Here is a 16726-nt window from a genome sequence, read left to right on the forward strand (position 1 = left end):
TGTGGGCACAACACATAGCAGATTGTGTTTGTGCCTTTCTTTTATATTTTGCTCCATGCACACATAATACATTGGTCCTAAGGGGTCATTTACAACACCTTGGACAGAAGTGCACACTTAAGTGCTTGGTCTGGTTGCACTGTGCACTTAGTGCTGTATAAAAATTCAGTGCAAGATGACCCTTGTAGCATTGGCAGATGCAGCTGTTTTACCTTCTGCCATAGGGCAGGTGGGAAGCACAGTACTGCATTTCAGCCTACGTATGCAGCAACTCCTGGTGCGCCTTAATGACACTTAAGTCAGGAAACAGTTAAGGACAGGAGGGTGACCCTTTGGGGCTGATTTACTAACCCACGAATCCGACCCGAATTGGAAAAGTTCCGACTTGAAAACAACATTTTGCGACTTTTTCGTATTTTTTGCGATTTTTTCGGCGTCTTTACGAATTTTTCGTTACCAATACGATTTTTGCGTAAAAACGCGAGTTTTTCGTAGCCATACGCAAGTTGCGTAAAATCGACCCGATTTTTCCGTAGCGTTAAAACTTACACGAAAAGTGCGCTTTTTCGTAGCGTTAAAACTTAAAAGGGCGGAAGTTTCGCGTAAGGTTTAAACGCTAACGAAAAAAAGCGCACTTTTGTGCAAGTTTTAACGCTACGAAAAATCGCCAGATTTTACCAACTTTCGTAATGGCTACGAAAAAATCGTGTTTTTACGCAAAAATCGTATTGGTAACGAAAAATTCGTAAAGACGCCGAAAAAAATCGCAAAAAATACGAAAAAATCGCAAAATACCGATCATTACGAAAAAAACGCAATCGGACTCATTTCGACCCGTTCGTGGGTTAGTAAATGTGCCCCTTTGTGTCATCCCCTGCCTCTTATGAATAAAGTGGTGCTGACTGCAAGAAGCTTTGTATTCATAGGGACTTCTGTAGGTCTCTGCAGAATGGAGCACAGAATCTACCTGCACTTTGCACCCTGCTTTCCAGGGGGGAATGTCTCTAGTGCAGAGAGCACAATAGCACAATTCTGAGGGGAAAATCAGAATTTTGGCTTCTAAACTTATCAGGAATGGCTTTTTGCCATCACTGGTAACTTCTCAAGTTGCCTCATGGCAGCAGCACCCCTGATTGCCTTGTTTCTTGTTAAAACAGAAGACAGAAATAATTTTCAACAGAAGTTCTTATCTATATCTGTTATCTTATTGTCTTCATCCCAGACTTCACATTTCCTGGACAGCTGTACACATATGTTTTTATATCTTGTATGCACATAATTTAGGCCTGGGGTGATGTGTTGTTGTCCTCTTAGGTTAAATACTACTGGTAAACACTTCTAACCTCATGTTGTCTGTTGTTGTCGTGTGATTTCAATAGTTTGTTCATTGTACTTCAGTGAGTTACAGTAGCATTAAGTCAGCACACGAAAGGCAGGGTGAGTAGCAATGTTATAGTGGACAGGAAATTGTTTGTTGAAACCTGCTGTGCCTTAAACTTCCATTAATATTCTCAAACATCCTCAGTAAATACAGATTTCACACATAAAGTGCACTTTCCTTTAAAGTCCTCACTTAAAGAGGATCTTAAGACACAAATACAAGGCTAATGTAAACTTACCCAGAGAGATTTTATGAGCATTTTTGCATTTACAGCAATTTTTTAGTTTTAGTGGTTTCTGAGCTTGCTAATACCAGGCTGTAAAGCTGCAACCTAAAACTGCTAATATCTCATAAATTAATAAAAATGGATGTAAATTGTAAAACTGCTTACAGCATCACCTACTTTACCTTAATTTGGGTTTACATCCCTTTACTGCCTGCAATACAGCAGTTAAAGGCCAGTGGAAATGCTTCCCAGAGAATGTGTTTGAGTTATATATCTTTTTGTAACATGTGCAGGAAGACCTGTTTTCATCCACAAGCAACTCTGTTTAGATAACTATGGTATAAATGTATATATTTGCATATGCACAGGTAACTAAAGTCCGTGGATTAGATTGTAATGGGGTATTCCTCTACAGCCCCTGGGTGGTGTCATTATTGTGCTGTAAAATGATTTTCAGGAGGCCTAATAAATTTATAAACATCTTGTTGCCAGAAATATGTCTTTATACCCTGCTTGTATTTGACCCAAGCTTAAAGAGATACTGACACCAGAAATCAAACCTTTTTTATATCTATCATAACATTGTCTTTGCATGCTATTTATTTATTTGGCATAAAAGTCTGCCTGATGCTTTTACATTACCTATCTGATCCCCCGTGTTCCTCTATGAGGGGGCGGCCATATTTGTGCAGCAGTAGGCCATTAGCATTAGAAGCTACAGTATAACTGACAGGCTGAGAAGGGACAGTCAGGTTGGCAAAACAGTCAGGTTTAGGGACTTCCACGTAACAATTACTTACACAAGCAGCCCTATCAGAGAAAAACTGTCAACATGTCAACTGTCAACAACTTTTTATGTAGATTTAGTGGTTTTTTCGTGCCAGTATCACTGGGGTTAAATGGTGGATTGGAAACAGCAAATTCAATAAAAAAAGAGGGTAACAATCATCTATAAGAAGAAATCTCTTCAAAGCTAAAGAAAGTAATGAAACTGAAGGCCCCGGAGGACAGATTTATAAGTGCAAGTCAGGATGCGATGTGAAAAAAATAAATGAAAAGTGGCATGGTTTTTCACTTTGCACCCTGGCCTGCAGTAAAAATCCAGCACAAGGTACAGAAATGCTGGGCCTGAGAACATCCTATAGGGCACCAGTACTTGCGCCTATGGGATTAGTAAATGAGACCTCTTTTTTTAATACAATGTTGTTGCTAGAATTAAACTTTTCATTTTTCTCAGCTCACATCTTTTTTTTTACCTCTGGGGGAAAAAGAGCAGCTGGCTAAACAGGTAAGCAACAAACCACCTTAAATATTTCATAACATTATTGGAATAAAACCTTTAGCAGCTACGACAGAATCAGTAAATTGCTATTGTGACCCTTGTGCCACTTTTTTGGGAAACTCAGATATCCAAGGCCAAGTATGGGATATTAGATTTAAATGCGGTTATTTGAACTTGATTGTTGGTCAACAAATTGTTTATTAGAGGACTTCTAAAATGATTGCCTCCTTTGTGGCACAAGAACTTAATATAGGAAAGCCTACTGTCAGGAGACTGTCATCATCTTAACAATGAATTATTCATTAGCTAGCGCCTCTCTCTATTAAAGAGCTAGCAAACTGTGCAATCACAAAATGAAATGGATCCCTTCTTACTGTTTATGTGCCACGTGGGAGTTGTGGCCCAGAAACCAATGAATGAGTCCCCTGGGGGGGAGTGATATGATATACTCTACCATGATGAATCCATTATTATATTGAAAATTCCTTTCCCTTCCTGTGGCTCTGTAATGTATTGCTGTATTTTACACTTATTAAATGAGCAAGCAGATGGGAGATAGGGAGTGAGTGTGCAATTTATTTTTATGGCTCCCAAAGTATTTCCTGCATGATTGTGTGGCTGTCTTTATCCTTAGCCCTGATACTGAGAGAAGTGATGTTAATATGGCACATACACATAAGCAAAAGAATTGTGTCTCTCATTAAAGGTGTCTGCAATCTGACTGTAAACAATTTTGTCCAGGTCTATGGAAAATGATAAACTCTAATTTATTAACATATAAGGCACTAAACTTATTGAGGGTTAGCTGTAGAGAACATAGGGTATAAAAATAAATTGAGCATATTTGAGATTAAATTACTAGGGTTATTTAATTTGCATATTAGTGACTTAACAGAATGGCAAGATACACGGAAGTGTCAGAATTCATGTTCCACGTAAAGAAATCTACTAAAATTGTCCAAAAAAGAAAAGCGTAAACACTTTAACCATACTTTAACCATGTAAAGCTGTGAATTATTTTGCTTGGCAATTGTTGTACGGGGAATTTTATTGTGATATAGAAACTCCTAACAGCACTGGGGCTCCGAAAATAGAGGATTCAGTCCCCAGAAATGTTGCAAACATTTAATGGGCAAGAAAAGCCAAATATAAAGGGAAATCATTTCCAAAGTTCTGTTGTGAAAAAGCAGACCAAAACATCTTCTATTAAAAACACTCCTGTTGTGAATTGAGTGCTGGTGTGCCAATTGATGCAGGGGAACCCTGGAACTACCACCCCCTCCAGGTCAGGCGCTAGCTTCAGGGTTTGCTTAGTGTCAATAGGTGCAGCGCACTTGCATCTTAAGAATTGGACGCACACATCACTCTTTAGCCAAACACTGGAAATGTTGCCAACTGGACTTGGAAGAAAATCAGTGCAATTGCATCCAATTTACAGTGAAGTGGAGTGCAGTTGCATTCATTTTGATACATTGGCTGCAATGTGTCTCAGTCAGGAGAACACAATGACACTTAAAAATAATGGCAACTGCACTCAAAATCACAGTTTGCTGACTGCACTTGCAGCATAAATGAACCATAGAGGTGTTTTAAACTACAGATTCCAACATCCTCCATCAACATTTGGCATGACGTACAGCCCTCAAAGACAGGTCTGGGATCCATTATCTGGAAACCCATTAAAAACGATTAGGAAAGAAAGAAAAATAAAGAGAGGCAAGAAAAGAAAGGAAGATGGGAATTATAGGCACGGGAGTGAAATTGAGATAGTGTCTTAAGGAGGGGGCTGAGTGGAGAAAAGAGGGGAGGAAAAAGTAAGTTTGAGAAAGGAGGAGGAGACAAGAGGGGAAGGGAAGACAGTCTGAGTAAAGTTTCAGCAGAGAGAGGGAAAATTTGCTCCGCTTCAAGAGATTTTTGCAGCATGAATCCAAAATCCTGCATGTGAGGAGGGTTAGCCCTACAGAGCGGTGAGTCTGGGTGCTGTGGGACCTGTGTGTGGGCAGAGAGTGTACTATGAAGGCTGGCAGGCCCCCAGCACTGTAGGTGATGTCACTATGCAAAGGGTATAGGGATTTCCCTCATCTCATTGTCTTGCCTCACTTTCTTGTAATGTATGGCTGTATATTCCAAACACTAAGGCAATACTCTATTTTACTCCCTTTCAAAACTATTGTACATTTGTAGCAACAGTAAGAAAATCATTTTATTAATTACAGCCATTTCTGCCAATCAAGTGTAAGCTCTTATAGCAAGAATCACATTTCTCACAGCTTAGCCCTTGTGCTAAATCAGACTATGTAATTACAAATATGTTTAGGATATATTCATGAAAAACGTAAACAGGAGTGGTGAAAATATTTTATCTGCAATAATTCTAGGGGACAAGCCCAGCCTTGCTGTTTTTATGGACTTTTCAGAGAAAATTAGCAAAAATCCACTGATGTAATGTTACCCATCCCCCTTATACTAGCCCTCTCCTTTGCTCATTCTACAAACCTTCCTAAGGAAACAGAGTCTGGGGAAAGAATTAAATCACATCTGCCAAGTCTCGGAATTTTTCGGAAATGCTAAAACCCCTGTTGATTGCTTGAACAGTTTCTATAAAGTGGAGCTGGATAAGCAGGAAGATAGAATGCAGTGCCTAATCCACTGTACTGATATCCTTCAGCCTCACTGTGAATTGGAAGTGCTGGCACTTCTTCCCCCGTCATTGGGGGCTTAGTAAATTTCAGCACAAAGTAGTAACACAGTGGTTTTACAGGAAAATATTGAATCCTGAGGGGACAAAGAAGCGCTGGAATGGAAAATACAGCACATCTAGCTTGAAGCAAAGGATTTGAATTCATAAATCTCACATGCAGAAGGAACTGTAATAATAATGGTCTGATATATGATATTTAACCACCAAGTTTCCTTAACTCTTCTCAAAGCATTTGTATTACTTTTTTTTCTTTTCCTAAGTAACAAAATAAAGAACAAATTGACAGAGAGTGATTAATAACAATGGTCAAGGACCCTAGCTTAGTAGAGCAAACAGTAGACAGGCTTTGTAAATGCAGGACACATGAGGAGTTAAGAATAACTGGCACACATAGCAAAAAACTAAATTCCAAGTCCATCACCATGAAACCTCAAGAATCACACTGGGGGCAGCACTATGTGGCAAGGAACACATGAGATGAGCTAGTCTAGGAAATATATGCCCTACAGCAAGGGACTGCAGTGCCTCTGTAATAAGTTCCCCTGTTTCTTACATTTTCTGGGTGGTACACAGAGGTCACATGCCCCAGGCATAAGGTTTGTAAGATGGAAAAAAGTGTTCAGCTGAACAGATGGCATGCACACACCTGCCTTTAATGGGGCTGGAGGAAAGTAGCTGTTAAGGCAGGCATACCACTAAATGTCACCTGAGTCTATCCTGTTAACCTGTTCCTTACCATCTCATCATCAGACATTTTATTCTGGACTATCCTCTGCCTGGGCTCATTATCTTTTGTTTAAAATTGTTTCTGTTGTGAAATACTTGCTTGTCACAGGCATTGAAGTATTTGTTTCCTTGGACTTCATATTACCTTTATCATCATAATAGCTTTATTCGTATAATTATTTGCAAACTCTATTGGAAATCTATCTGAAGAACTATCCAACATAGCTATTAATGGTATTTGCCCTGAAGAGGTTCTCAAGCAAAACAAAGCTAAAGTTTCAGAAAAACAGGAGTGCAGAGATATTGTGGAAAACGTACAGGGGGAAACAGCGAGATGGCCCAGAGTAAAAATTGACATCCGTTTTGGCAAGGGTGATATTTGAACCTAAATAAAGGCAAAGTATTCCTAAAAATTACCTTTAAATATGCTGTGTAGTCATCTACACAGCATCTGTGCTGGAAATGTACATTCATAACAGCTAACACTGCACTAAACTTTCCTCCACCCCACAGAAAAATCTCCATCACTTCAGAAAACATCACTCCTGGAAAGCCGATTCATTGGTGGGCTAGGCTATCTTCCCCTATAGCAGACCTCTCTTATTCATCTCTCAGTCTTTTAAATCATTCCCTTAACCGTTTAAATGTAAAATTGGAGATTATACAACAAAAAAATTGTAGCAGAATGAGGCCCAATAGCAAAATGTCTTAATTAATTACTTCGAAGTAAAACTTTCATTTTAAGGCAAATCTCCCTTTAATAGAACATGGCAAATTGCTTCATATGGTATGGTAAACAGTGTAAGCAATCACCTTTCCAGCAGAGCAATGACAAGGTTATATTCTAATGTATCATATTGAACATATATTCTGTGTGTACAATCTACACAGTAATGTAAAGTATGTATAGTCAAGTAACATTGCTTTCCTTATTTCTTTTTTTAGACCAGTAGGGTATTTCAAGATATCAACCAGCAAAATGTGGGTACTCCTGACGTCTGTGTTCTGGTTGCTCAGGTGCTTAGCTTTCAGCGAAGGAAGAATATTACCTCACACAGGTAAACTCCCCAACTTTAATGTTATCTGGAACTATACCCTTGAACATTGTAGGCCTCTATGAAAATCTGTCATATGAATTACTTATGGCACTTATGATGCACTCACACACGAACCAAGGACATGTATACATGGTAGGTTACATTAACCAATGAACTTGCAGAGCTGAAACTTTTATGCCCTCACTTGTTCCTGTTCCTGTCAGTACCAGCACTATTTCCTGTCACCTGTTCAAGTGAATGACACACAGAACATAACAAATGGTAAACATGTAAAAGATATAAAAGGGAGAAGAGAAAAAAATGACCGAATGCTTGCTCTTTTCACATTGTGTTCTGTAACATAAATAGTGAAATTTTGGTTTAAAAAAGGCAAAGTTCATCAAGTTAAACTCCTCCAAATGAACCCAAGAGCGCACACACACATACACAGACCTATGTATACACTATATAAACTGTATATACTGATACCTATACTGACCCTTCATGTGTGTTTTCCCTTTTTTATTACCTCTCTTCTCAGTCTTAGGGGCACATTTACTTACCCACGAACGGGTCGAATGCGTCCGATTGCGTTTTTTTCATAATGATCGGTATTTGGCGATTTTTCGGAAAATTATCGCGACTTTTTCGTTGCCATTCTGAATGTTGCGCAAAATCTGCCGATTTTTTCGTAGCGTTAAAACTTGCGTGAAAAGTCGCGCCTTTTTCGTAGCCATTCCGAAAGTTGCGCAAAATGTTGCGATTTTTTCGTAGCGTTCGGATTCATTCAAGCTTCAGTATGGTGACTTTTCTTGGGCCAGGTTGGAGCTGCAGGGTGCCTATGGGAGGCTTCCAAAACCATGCTAAGTCTGAAAGTTTCGCCCGCCGCTTACGAGCGCTCAATACGAAAAAGTCGCGACAAGATACGAGCGCATCGTAATGGCTACAAAAAACTCGCGTTTTTTCGCGCAAATCGTATTGGTAACAAAAAAGTTGCGACAATTTCCGAAAAGTCGTAAAGGTGCCGAAAAAAATCGCAAAAAATACGAAAAAGTCGCAAAATGTTCGTTTTCCAATCGGGATTTTTCCAATTCGGATTCGAATTCGTGTCTTAGTAAATCAGCCCCCTAGTCTCTGCCTTGCTCTGGGGTTTAATTTTCAAGACCTGGCAAATGAGTCTAGACGTGCATCAATAACTATTTCTAATTTCCCCTTTAAACTGCATGATATTAAAAACTTGTCAATCCAGTTTATTTGCTTTGAAGTAGAACATTTATCTCCAAATTCCATTCCACCATGCTCATTATTAAAGCGAAGCCTTTTGGCATGCATGGAAAGTTAAGATCCATTAAAGAAGTTAGAGAATTATACATATAGTCTTGTAAATTATGTTTCCAAAAATCTCCCTGGCAGGCTGGCCCTAGGCCAGAGACTTCCCATCCGCCCTTTTTAATTATATCCTATCAACTGCAAATACACAATAAAGCATAGATAATTGAATGTATCAGCAAACTATGCAGAAAATATACCCATCTCAGTAATAGTTTTTTTTTTCAAAATTAGCCCACATTCAGGTTGCCACCTTTTTCTGGAATTCCAAAATTGTTACCTTTTTCAACCAAACACAAGAAGTCCTCTGCTCTCACCCATTATCAATATACCGTATATAGGACATTAAGACATCCTGTGAATTATGCTACCAAGATATGCCCTCCCCTTTATGCATATGTCCATATATTGCAATATACTTCAAGCTTCAAAGTCAATCCTGGTCTGCCCAGTTCCTACACTCACTTTTATCTGATTTATTAAGAATTCAACTGCATATTATACATTTTTCACAGGGACTAAAGGTGCTCATACCCGTGAAGATCCGCTCACTTGGTGAGGTCGGCAAGTGAGCGGATCTTCTCCCGATATCCCGAAAATGTAGGCTAATTCGATTATAATGGCGGCAATGGGGCAATCGTTTCGATGCAATCCCCGATCCGGTCCCCGATCCGACAAAATCTTTTATCCTGCCCGATCGATATCTGCCCAATATCGATATCTGGCCTTTGGCAAATTGCTTCGCGAGACTTCCGTGAAAATTTGCAGCAAAAAAATTTGCTGCACGTAAAAAAGTTTCATTGCATGTCAAATTGGGCGCGGGTGCATCAAAAAAAAACGCAGGCGTCCAAAAAAGAAAAATTTTCACCGTCACAAATCTTCTTGCCATTTCGCAAAGTTTATGGCAAAGCGAAATGGGACAGATCCGCTCATCACTACTTCTTGCCTTTGTCTGCACAAATTTTATAGTCACAGCCTCATTACACCCCCAACCAATGGTTTAAAATTTAGTGATGAGCACAACTTTTTTTTACTGCATATTTCCTTTTAATAATATTGTCATCAAGCACAATGAGTAAATGCTACCTGTCTTTTTCTGTCCATACAGGATCTGTATCCTTCTTGATCAATCTGAGAAAGCAATGTTTCAATAATCAGTCTTTCAAAATTAAAATGAAAAGCTATTTTTAAAAGTATTGCTATTAAAAGCATTATCTGCCTTCCATTAGTATTTTCTATTGAGAACACTGAAGCAATGATAAGGCTCAATTCCCACATTGCCTTGCATGCTTCTTTTATCTGTTATTAGGTGAACAGCATAGCCAGTACCTGGACAGAAGTGCTCTTTGCAAGAACACCCCTGCACCCCATAATGCTCTATCTCTTGTGCCCGGTTGCATAGTAAATTATATCTCTTGTCTCAGCCTGTCTCCACTCTCAGATTATAAGGATCAGTAGTGGGCTGCTTCCTAATAAGCCCTAACTGGCTTGTACACAACATCTGCACAATGAGTTATACCACAATTCTTAAATAAATTAGTTAATTATATCAGTGATTATTTGGCCCAAATGGTTTAATACATTTAGAAGCTTTCCAAAAAATGATTCCAGTGCTCATGGCAGACTGATATGCACCTTCAAGTCACCAGTAAGGAACAAAAAACAAATACCTACGTTATGCCTAGCTAGTCACTCTGATATGTAAGCCACTGTTGTCATGCGTGTAAAACTGGGGACTGTAAAAATGGTAGGGGTGACTGTTGTTGCATTTTTGGTCTGTAATTTCTATGCATTTTGAGGGTTAAAGGAAAACTGCAATGCATGGCTAAAACATTTTGTATGTACAGAACTTAATTTATTTCCACAGAGGTTCAACAGCCATTTAAGTAATGATTCATTCCATCAAAGTTGCCCACAGTAGCTCTTGATCTCCTGATCTGGTTAGACCATCTTTCAAGTGTCAGTGACTGCTCTAGAATGCTGTTTAGAAGCAAAGCATAGAGACCATCAGATATAATTGAAACATTAGCAGAAAGTGAGGTTACATGTCATTGTACCAGGCTGATTATTTATGAATTCTGCTGCAGAATGCACTGATTTCTTTGTTGCCATATAATATAAACCTGAATTATTTACTTTTTAATTTTATATATACTGTAAATTATGAGTCTGTCCCAAAGCTCAGGTAATGGACAGCAAAGATATTGCTTAACAGTTGTGGAAGCCTTGGGCTGGACCAGAAGCAAAAACATGTGGTGTAGCAGTTTTAGCATTTAGCATTTTTAAGCCTTTTACTTATTTGTAGAGAATTAGTTCCCCTTTAATGTTTGATTAATATCCCACATTTTTACACAACCCTTAAATTCTATTTATGATCATTTTCATTCTTGTAAATGATCAGTTGGGACCCTTGCTTTACAATTTATGTCTAATTACAATTTCCATTGGCCTACAGTGCATAATGAATTAAATAATGGGCTATTTAGCACATTTTCCCAATTATAATGCCCCTTAAGGGCTCTGGCACACGGGGAGATTAGTCGCCCGCGACAAATCTCCCTGTTCGTGGGTGACTAATCTCCCCGAGGTGCGATTTCGGCAAATCGCCGAAAATGCCTCGCGAGGCAACTTCGGCGATTTGCCGAAATCTACTGCGCAGCGTGTGCCATCCCACCGGCGACTTACATTGTCGCCGGTGGGATGGCAATTCGGGGAGATTAGTCGCCCGCGAACAGGGAGATTTGTCGCGGGCGACTAATCTCCCCGTGTGCCAGAGCCCTAACACCTTTTCAGCAAAGAAAATAACAGGTCTGTGCAGTCACATAGTTAATCAGGTTACCAGTGAATAGATAGCCCCCATAATAATGATTCTTCTTTATCTGTATGCCAGAGAAAGGCACAACAAAGGGGCTTGAGGAAAGTGTTTATATAGAGCTCAATATCACTATTTACACTAACACAGCTGATTACACGGAGAAGACTTTTATGTGTTAAAACAAGACAATGATCTATTAGGGCAATTACATACTGAGCTACTTGTAACCAGCTACATGTCACAGCTACAAAACAGACAATACTCAGAATTGTCTCTATGTGTGTTTTAGCAGAGTTAAGCTGGCCATACACGGACAGATCCGCTTGCTTGGCGATGTTGCCAAGCGAGTGGATCTTCACCCGATATCCCCACCTACAGGTGGGTGATATCGGGGAGGCATGTAGGCGAATTCGATCGTAAGGCCCTGGGGCCAAACGATCGAATTCTACACACGGCAATAGGGCAGTCGGTTCGGGGACCACATCAATGAGCCAATGCGGTCCCCGATCCGACTGGATTTTCTAACCTGGCCGATCGATATCTGGCCAATTTCAGGCCAGATATCGGTCGGCCAGGCACCTCGATTCTGCCCCTACATGGGCCGATAAGCTGCCAAATCGGTCCAAGGGATGATATCAGAAGCTATAATCGACACGTGTATGGGGACCTTTAATTCTCTTTTTTTGTCTATGGCAGGGTATTTTCTGGCATTTAGTAGCTGCAACAAGTAGCACGTGTGTTATAGCCCTTAATGTTGTATAAGTAGGAAAAATATGAAGATATGTATTAAAAGATAAGGAAGAATACATATTTAACATAAGGTCTATTTAGCTGTACTACTGCAGTAATGTTGTTATAATACTGTGTAGTTGGATTTTTTTTTTCATATAATTGTACCTTAGAATAAAGCTGACAGTTCATGATTTCATTATAATTTGTTTGGCAGGAGAACAGTGTCCAAGTTTACAACACGAAGGAATAAACACCGATGGAAACTCAAATAGCACAGGTACAATTGCTAGGTTATACAATATTTATGGACCAACACTATAGCTTTAAGCAAATCATGCCTTTTTCCCCCAATATTTTCTTTATATTTGCTACTTTTCATTTAGGCAGACTGCTGAGCCATTTAATCATATTTAGTGTCTGCAACTCATACATTTTAAGTCTAGACCCGTTGGTATCTCATCTCTCCATTTCAGTTTATTTTGCAAATGCTCGGTTGGAATCTTAGCGGCTTATTTGTAGGTGTCAGAAAAGTGGCAAGATGTGATCTATGAATTAATGCACAGGAGAGAGTTTTCTAGTAGCCAATAATATCATTTGCTGCCTGCAGCTTGCTCACAAACTTCATTTTTATACCGCTGCCACTGATCATTATCTCTAGAGGTTTATGCCACTCTGTACAGCTTTTGATGCCACTCTGTACAGCTTTTGATGCCAAGCAGTGGTAATAAGATGCGAGACAATAGTACAGAATTTTCTAAGAATTCCTGAATATATCTCCTGAAATGTATACATTCTGAAATACAAGATAACAAGACTACAGGAATACAAAGCCCTTAGCTACTGGCCTTTTGTGGCACAGTGTGTTAGTTTTAAAGGACTGTTGTATTTTCATAGTACATGTATTAATAGTCTGTAAGGCTTACCTTTTTTATATTTCTGACATGCACTGGTGAATCATAAATTAATGAATACAGTGCTGGCTGCATAGAGCAGCACTGTATTCATCTCCTGATTTGTGCATTATTCAGGTGCACAAGTTAGGGATTGGTGGTGGACATAAGCTGCATCAGGGCCCGGCAACCACCAATGCTGCGTTCTGCATATAAAAAAATCTGTCAGAATTATCAGAATGTGCAGAATACAGCCATATGCAGGAGAAGTGCTTTTTGAATGAGCACTGATTGGTGCACCCCTTACACCCCTTAGTTCTCTTGTACTCATTCCTGTTTTTTTGCATACCCTTTTTAAAGGTCAAAATGGCATAGGTTTGCTGTGCTACTTCCCACAGCCCAGAGCCATATGCCGTTTAACATAGCAACCAACACTTTTCACCAGCATGTTACTCTTCCTCTTGCTTCTTCTTTCTCTGACTGAGAAGGAACCTTTAGCATCCAATAAGAAATTAGTTTTAGATTAGTACAACAAAAGCGAATGTGTGATTGGTTGCTATGGGTTTCTTTAGCGCATTTGTTAATAAATCACCCCCTTAGAGTTGGTTCAGCAAAACTAAAGATTTGCCAGAATCCCAGTTTCACAGAAAATGCTGGATTTTGCATAATCCTAAATTTAATCCAGCTTTGGAGTCTTCCTAACTTAAAAACTACATTTAAGCAACCACTAATCTGTTTAAATTCCACACTTGCTACAGACCAAACAAAAAGGTCAAAAACCACAATAACATTGAAAAAACTGCAAATTGTACCACAGTCTACATCAGTGGTTACAGACTTTTTCAGTTTCAGACCTCCCATTAATGTCCAGTCCAGGACCTCAAAACAGGATATTGGTTAACAATATATGTAAAGACTTCATAATTAGAGTACATTAAGCTTATATATCAGTGTTACTCCACCAAAATCATGCTTGGCTACAACATATTGTCATGCTGGCAGTTGAAGGTATACAGCATGGATGGATTATTAAAGTGGCACTGCTACACATTTTCTCAATTGTTCAGGGCTAACAGGCCACTTAACCCAAGAAGTCCGTTCAATAACAATCTTTCCTCCTCTGTGTACACTCCCTGTTCTTTTTTTCTTTAAAGTGCTACTGGTGGCACAAGTGGCAGCACCTTTTCATCTGGCAAAAAATTTAAATTCAATCCAAAAATGAAACAAATTTTTACATAGATAATTAAGCTTGTAATGCCCACTTGGGAGAGCTGGGGAGCTAGAAACTTAAATGTGGAAAACGTAGGGAAAACATTTATGGAAGGATTTCACCCTGTCAGCCTCACTTTTCACAACAGAATGCGTCCCACTTTTAACAAAGGGTGAACTATAAAGATGCATGCTCTTGCCTTATTGTGTTTATGGGTATAGTTGGGAATTATGGTAGGGACTTCTGGTTTGTCCTGTGCATTGTAAATTTTTTAGGTTTATTTTTTTTAATTGCATTGAATTACTGCTCAAAAATGATACACATCTCCAGTCAATGAAAAACGTTTTATCAACATTTTTTCTTTTTCATATCCAGGATTCAATCTTGTCCGTAGATTTTCTCTCCAGAAGATGAGCTCAGTAAAGAAGATTCGTAACCCTAAAGGACCTATTATCATGCGTCTTGGAGGGGCCAAGTTAGTGGAGCCAACATCGTGAGTCCAAATATATTTTTATAAACACAGCATCAGAGGGGATCCACTGCCACCATATGGGATACAAATAACAGCTGATGTACAATAGCCTCTACCAGACCTCAAGAATTAGGGCTCTTTTTAACCACATACCATCCCTTTCATGTCTGAATGATGTGCCACCTCTTGTGATTGATATTGGGAAGGCGCATACCCTGAGGGCCGCTATTTAAGAAACTCATAAACCCTCTCTGTAATCCTGGAGTGAGCCTCGGGTGCAGTATCAGCCTGGGCACCTCTCCAACTCATTACGCAATGGAGAGATGGAAGCTTTTTTTTTTTTTTTACTTTTGGCATCTCTCCCGGTGGGTCTGGCTTTGTGATGATGTGTCTGAGAGGCCAGGTTTGTGAAAAATGAGGCTAATATTCAGTGCAGGAGCTTAGATTTAATATAGTTTACCCAATGACATCACAATTGCAAAGCAACGAGAAAATGTCATAACTATTAGATATATATATATTTTTTTTTTTTTTTTGCAGCATTACATACACTACCTCTCTCTACACATACATCAAACTACTCCTTTTATTCTGTACTAAATGATAAAGTAGCCAGTACTTACAGCCAAATAACATACTTTTGAGTGCTCAGCAGTAATTAATCTGGAATGCAAATTTCAAGAAATATTCAAAGCTTAACTAAAAGTTGGAAGGTCCACTAACAGGCCTTGAAGTTTTGGGGTTATTTGAGGATAGGCTAGAGACAAACAGGAATGTTTGTTTTTATTGATTCCTTTACTTAGTTCATGTATCTAGAGTGGCCTCGGGTTCTGCTCATGAAAGAATTGGTATGAATATAATCAGTAGGTAATAGTGACACACTTGCCACCCTTTCACTGCCAGAAGAGTCTGCAATAAATTACCACGCATAACTGCTGCCAGATGTATTCTTGGCATCTGATCAAGATTCAGAGATTAGTTATTCTCTGAGCAGTAATTAAACCACAGGTCTTCTTCAGAATTTTCAATGAAATGGCTTGTCGAAATTGTCTAGGCCTTTGTTTTTATTTGATCTTGTTTCAATAAGACTGAGGCACTTGGTGTGTTTTTATAGGACACAATCCAAACAAGAAGTGAGAGGTTTGCTACAGATTTGCTTTTAAATGCGATAATTAGGCTACTGTCTTAAACATCTTGGTAGAGGTTCAAAAATGAAGCAGTGCTAAGTACAATTACTTTGAAAATTAAGGTAAAATATGAAAGTAATCATTTCCTGCTCTGCCGCTCTCCAAATATATAGCATATTGATTGACTGACAAATGGTGTATGATGCACAATGTCTCTCATCTCAGACAGGTGTTCCCTCACGGTGTCCCTGATGAGTTTACACTTGTCATATCCTTGTTGTTAAAGAAGCAGACAACTGATGAAGATTGGTACCTCTTTCAAATCAGTGACCAGATGGGATACCCACAGGTACCTTACACCTATAAGTATCTGATTTATGATGTTTCTTTTTTAAAGGAAAGTATTGCTGGAACTATCAGTGTTAGATTGGGACTTAGCAGGAAAAAATAAATATTGGGCATAGGGCATACAAAGTGGTTTCAGTTTTTTCCTGACATGGATTTGTCACTTTTCATTGCATTAAATGCCTGTACAGGTATGGGACCTGTTATTCAGAATGCACGGGGCATGGGGTTTTCAGGTTAAGGGATCTTTCAGTTATTTGAGTCTCTATACTTAAAAATAATTTACACATTAAATAAGGATTGTTTATCCTGCATAATGGGTTTCCTGATTCTATACCTGAGTAAGAAAATATCATATGAATTATTTTACCACAATGAATTGTTTTCCCAGAATTAAAGTACAGGTACAATTGTTCTTTCTGAAAATTATGACAAAAGTTTGTATGAATTTCT

The 16726-nt window shown here is 38.9% G+C and overlaps 1 protein-coding gene across 7 annotated transcripts in view; it reads left to right on the forward strand.

The window, feature by feature from the left end:
- The first annotated feature begins 4725 nt into the window (after positions 1–4725).
- The window catches only part of col16a1 (collagen, type XVI, alpha 1), a 97333-nt gene continuing 85332 nt past the window's right edge, over positions 4726–16726 (forward strand). For all 7 annotated transcript variants that reach the window (XM_031896915.1, XM_031896916.1, XM_031896918.1 and 4 more), the window contains exons 1-5: positions 4726–4856; positions 7262–7374; positions 12444–12506; positions 14705–14822; positions 16154–16277. In XM_031896915.1, the coding sequence (XP_031752775.1) occupies positions 7296–7374; positions 12444–12506; positions 14705–14822; positions 16154–16277 (384 nt within the window). In that variant the 5' untranslated portion in view covers positions 4726–4856; positions 7262–7295. The remainder of the gene's footprint in view (positions 4857–7261; positions 7375–12443; positions 12507–14704; positions 14823–16153; positions 16278–16726) is intronic.

This window comes from Xenopus tropicalis, chromosome 2 (assembly GCF_000004195.4).
Source record: "Xenopus tropicalis strain Nigerian chromosome 2, UCB_Xtro_10.0, whole genome shotgun sequence".
Taxonomy (NCBI): domain Eukaryota; kingdom Metazoa; phylum Chordata; class Amphibia; order Anura; family Pipidae; genus Xenopus; species Xenopus tropicalis.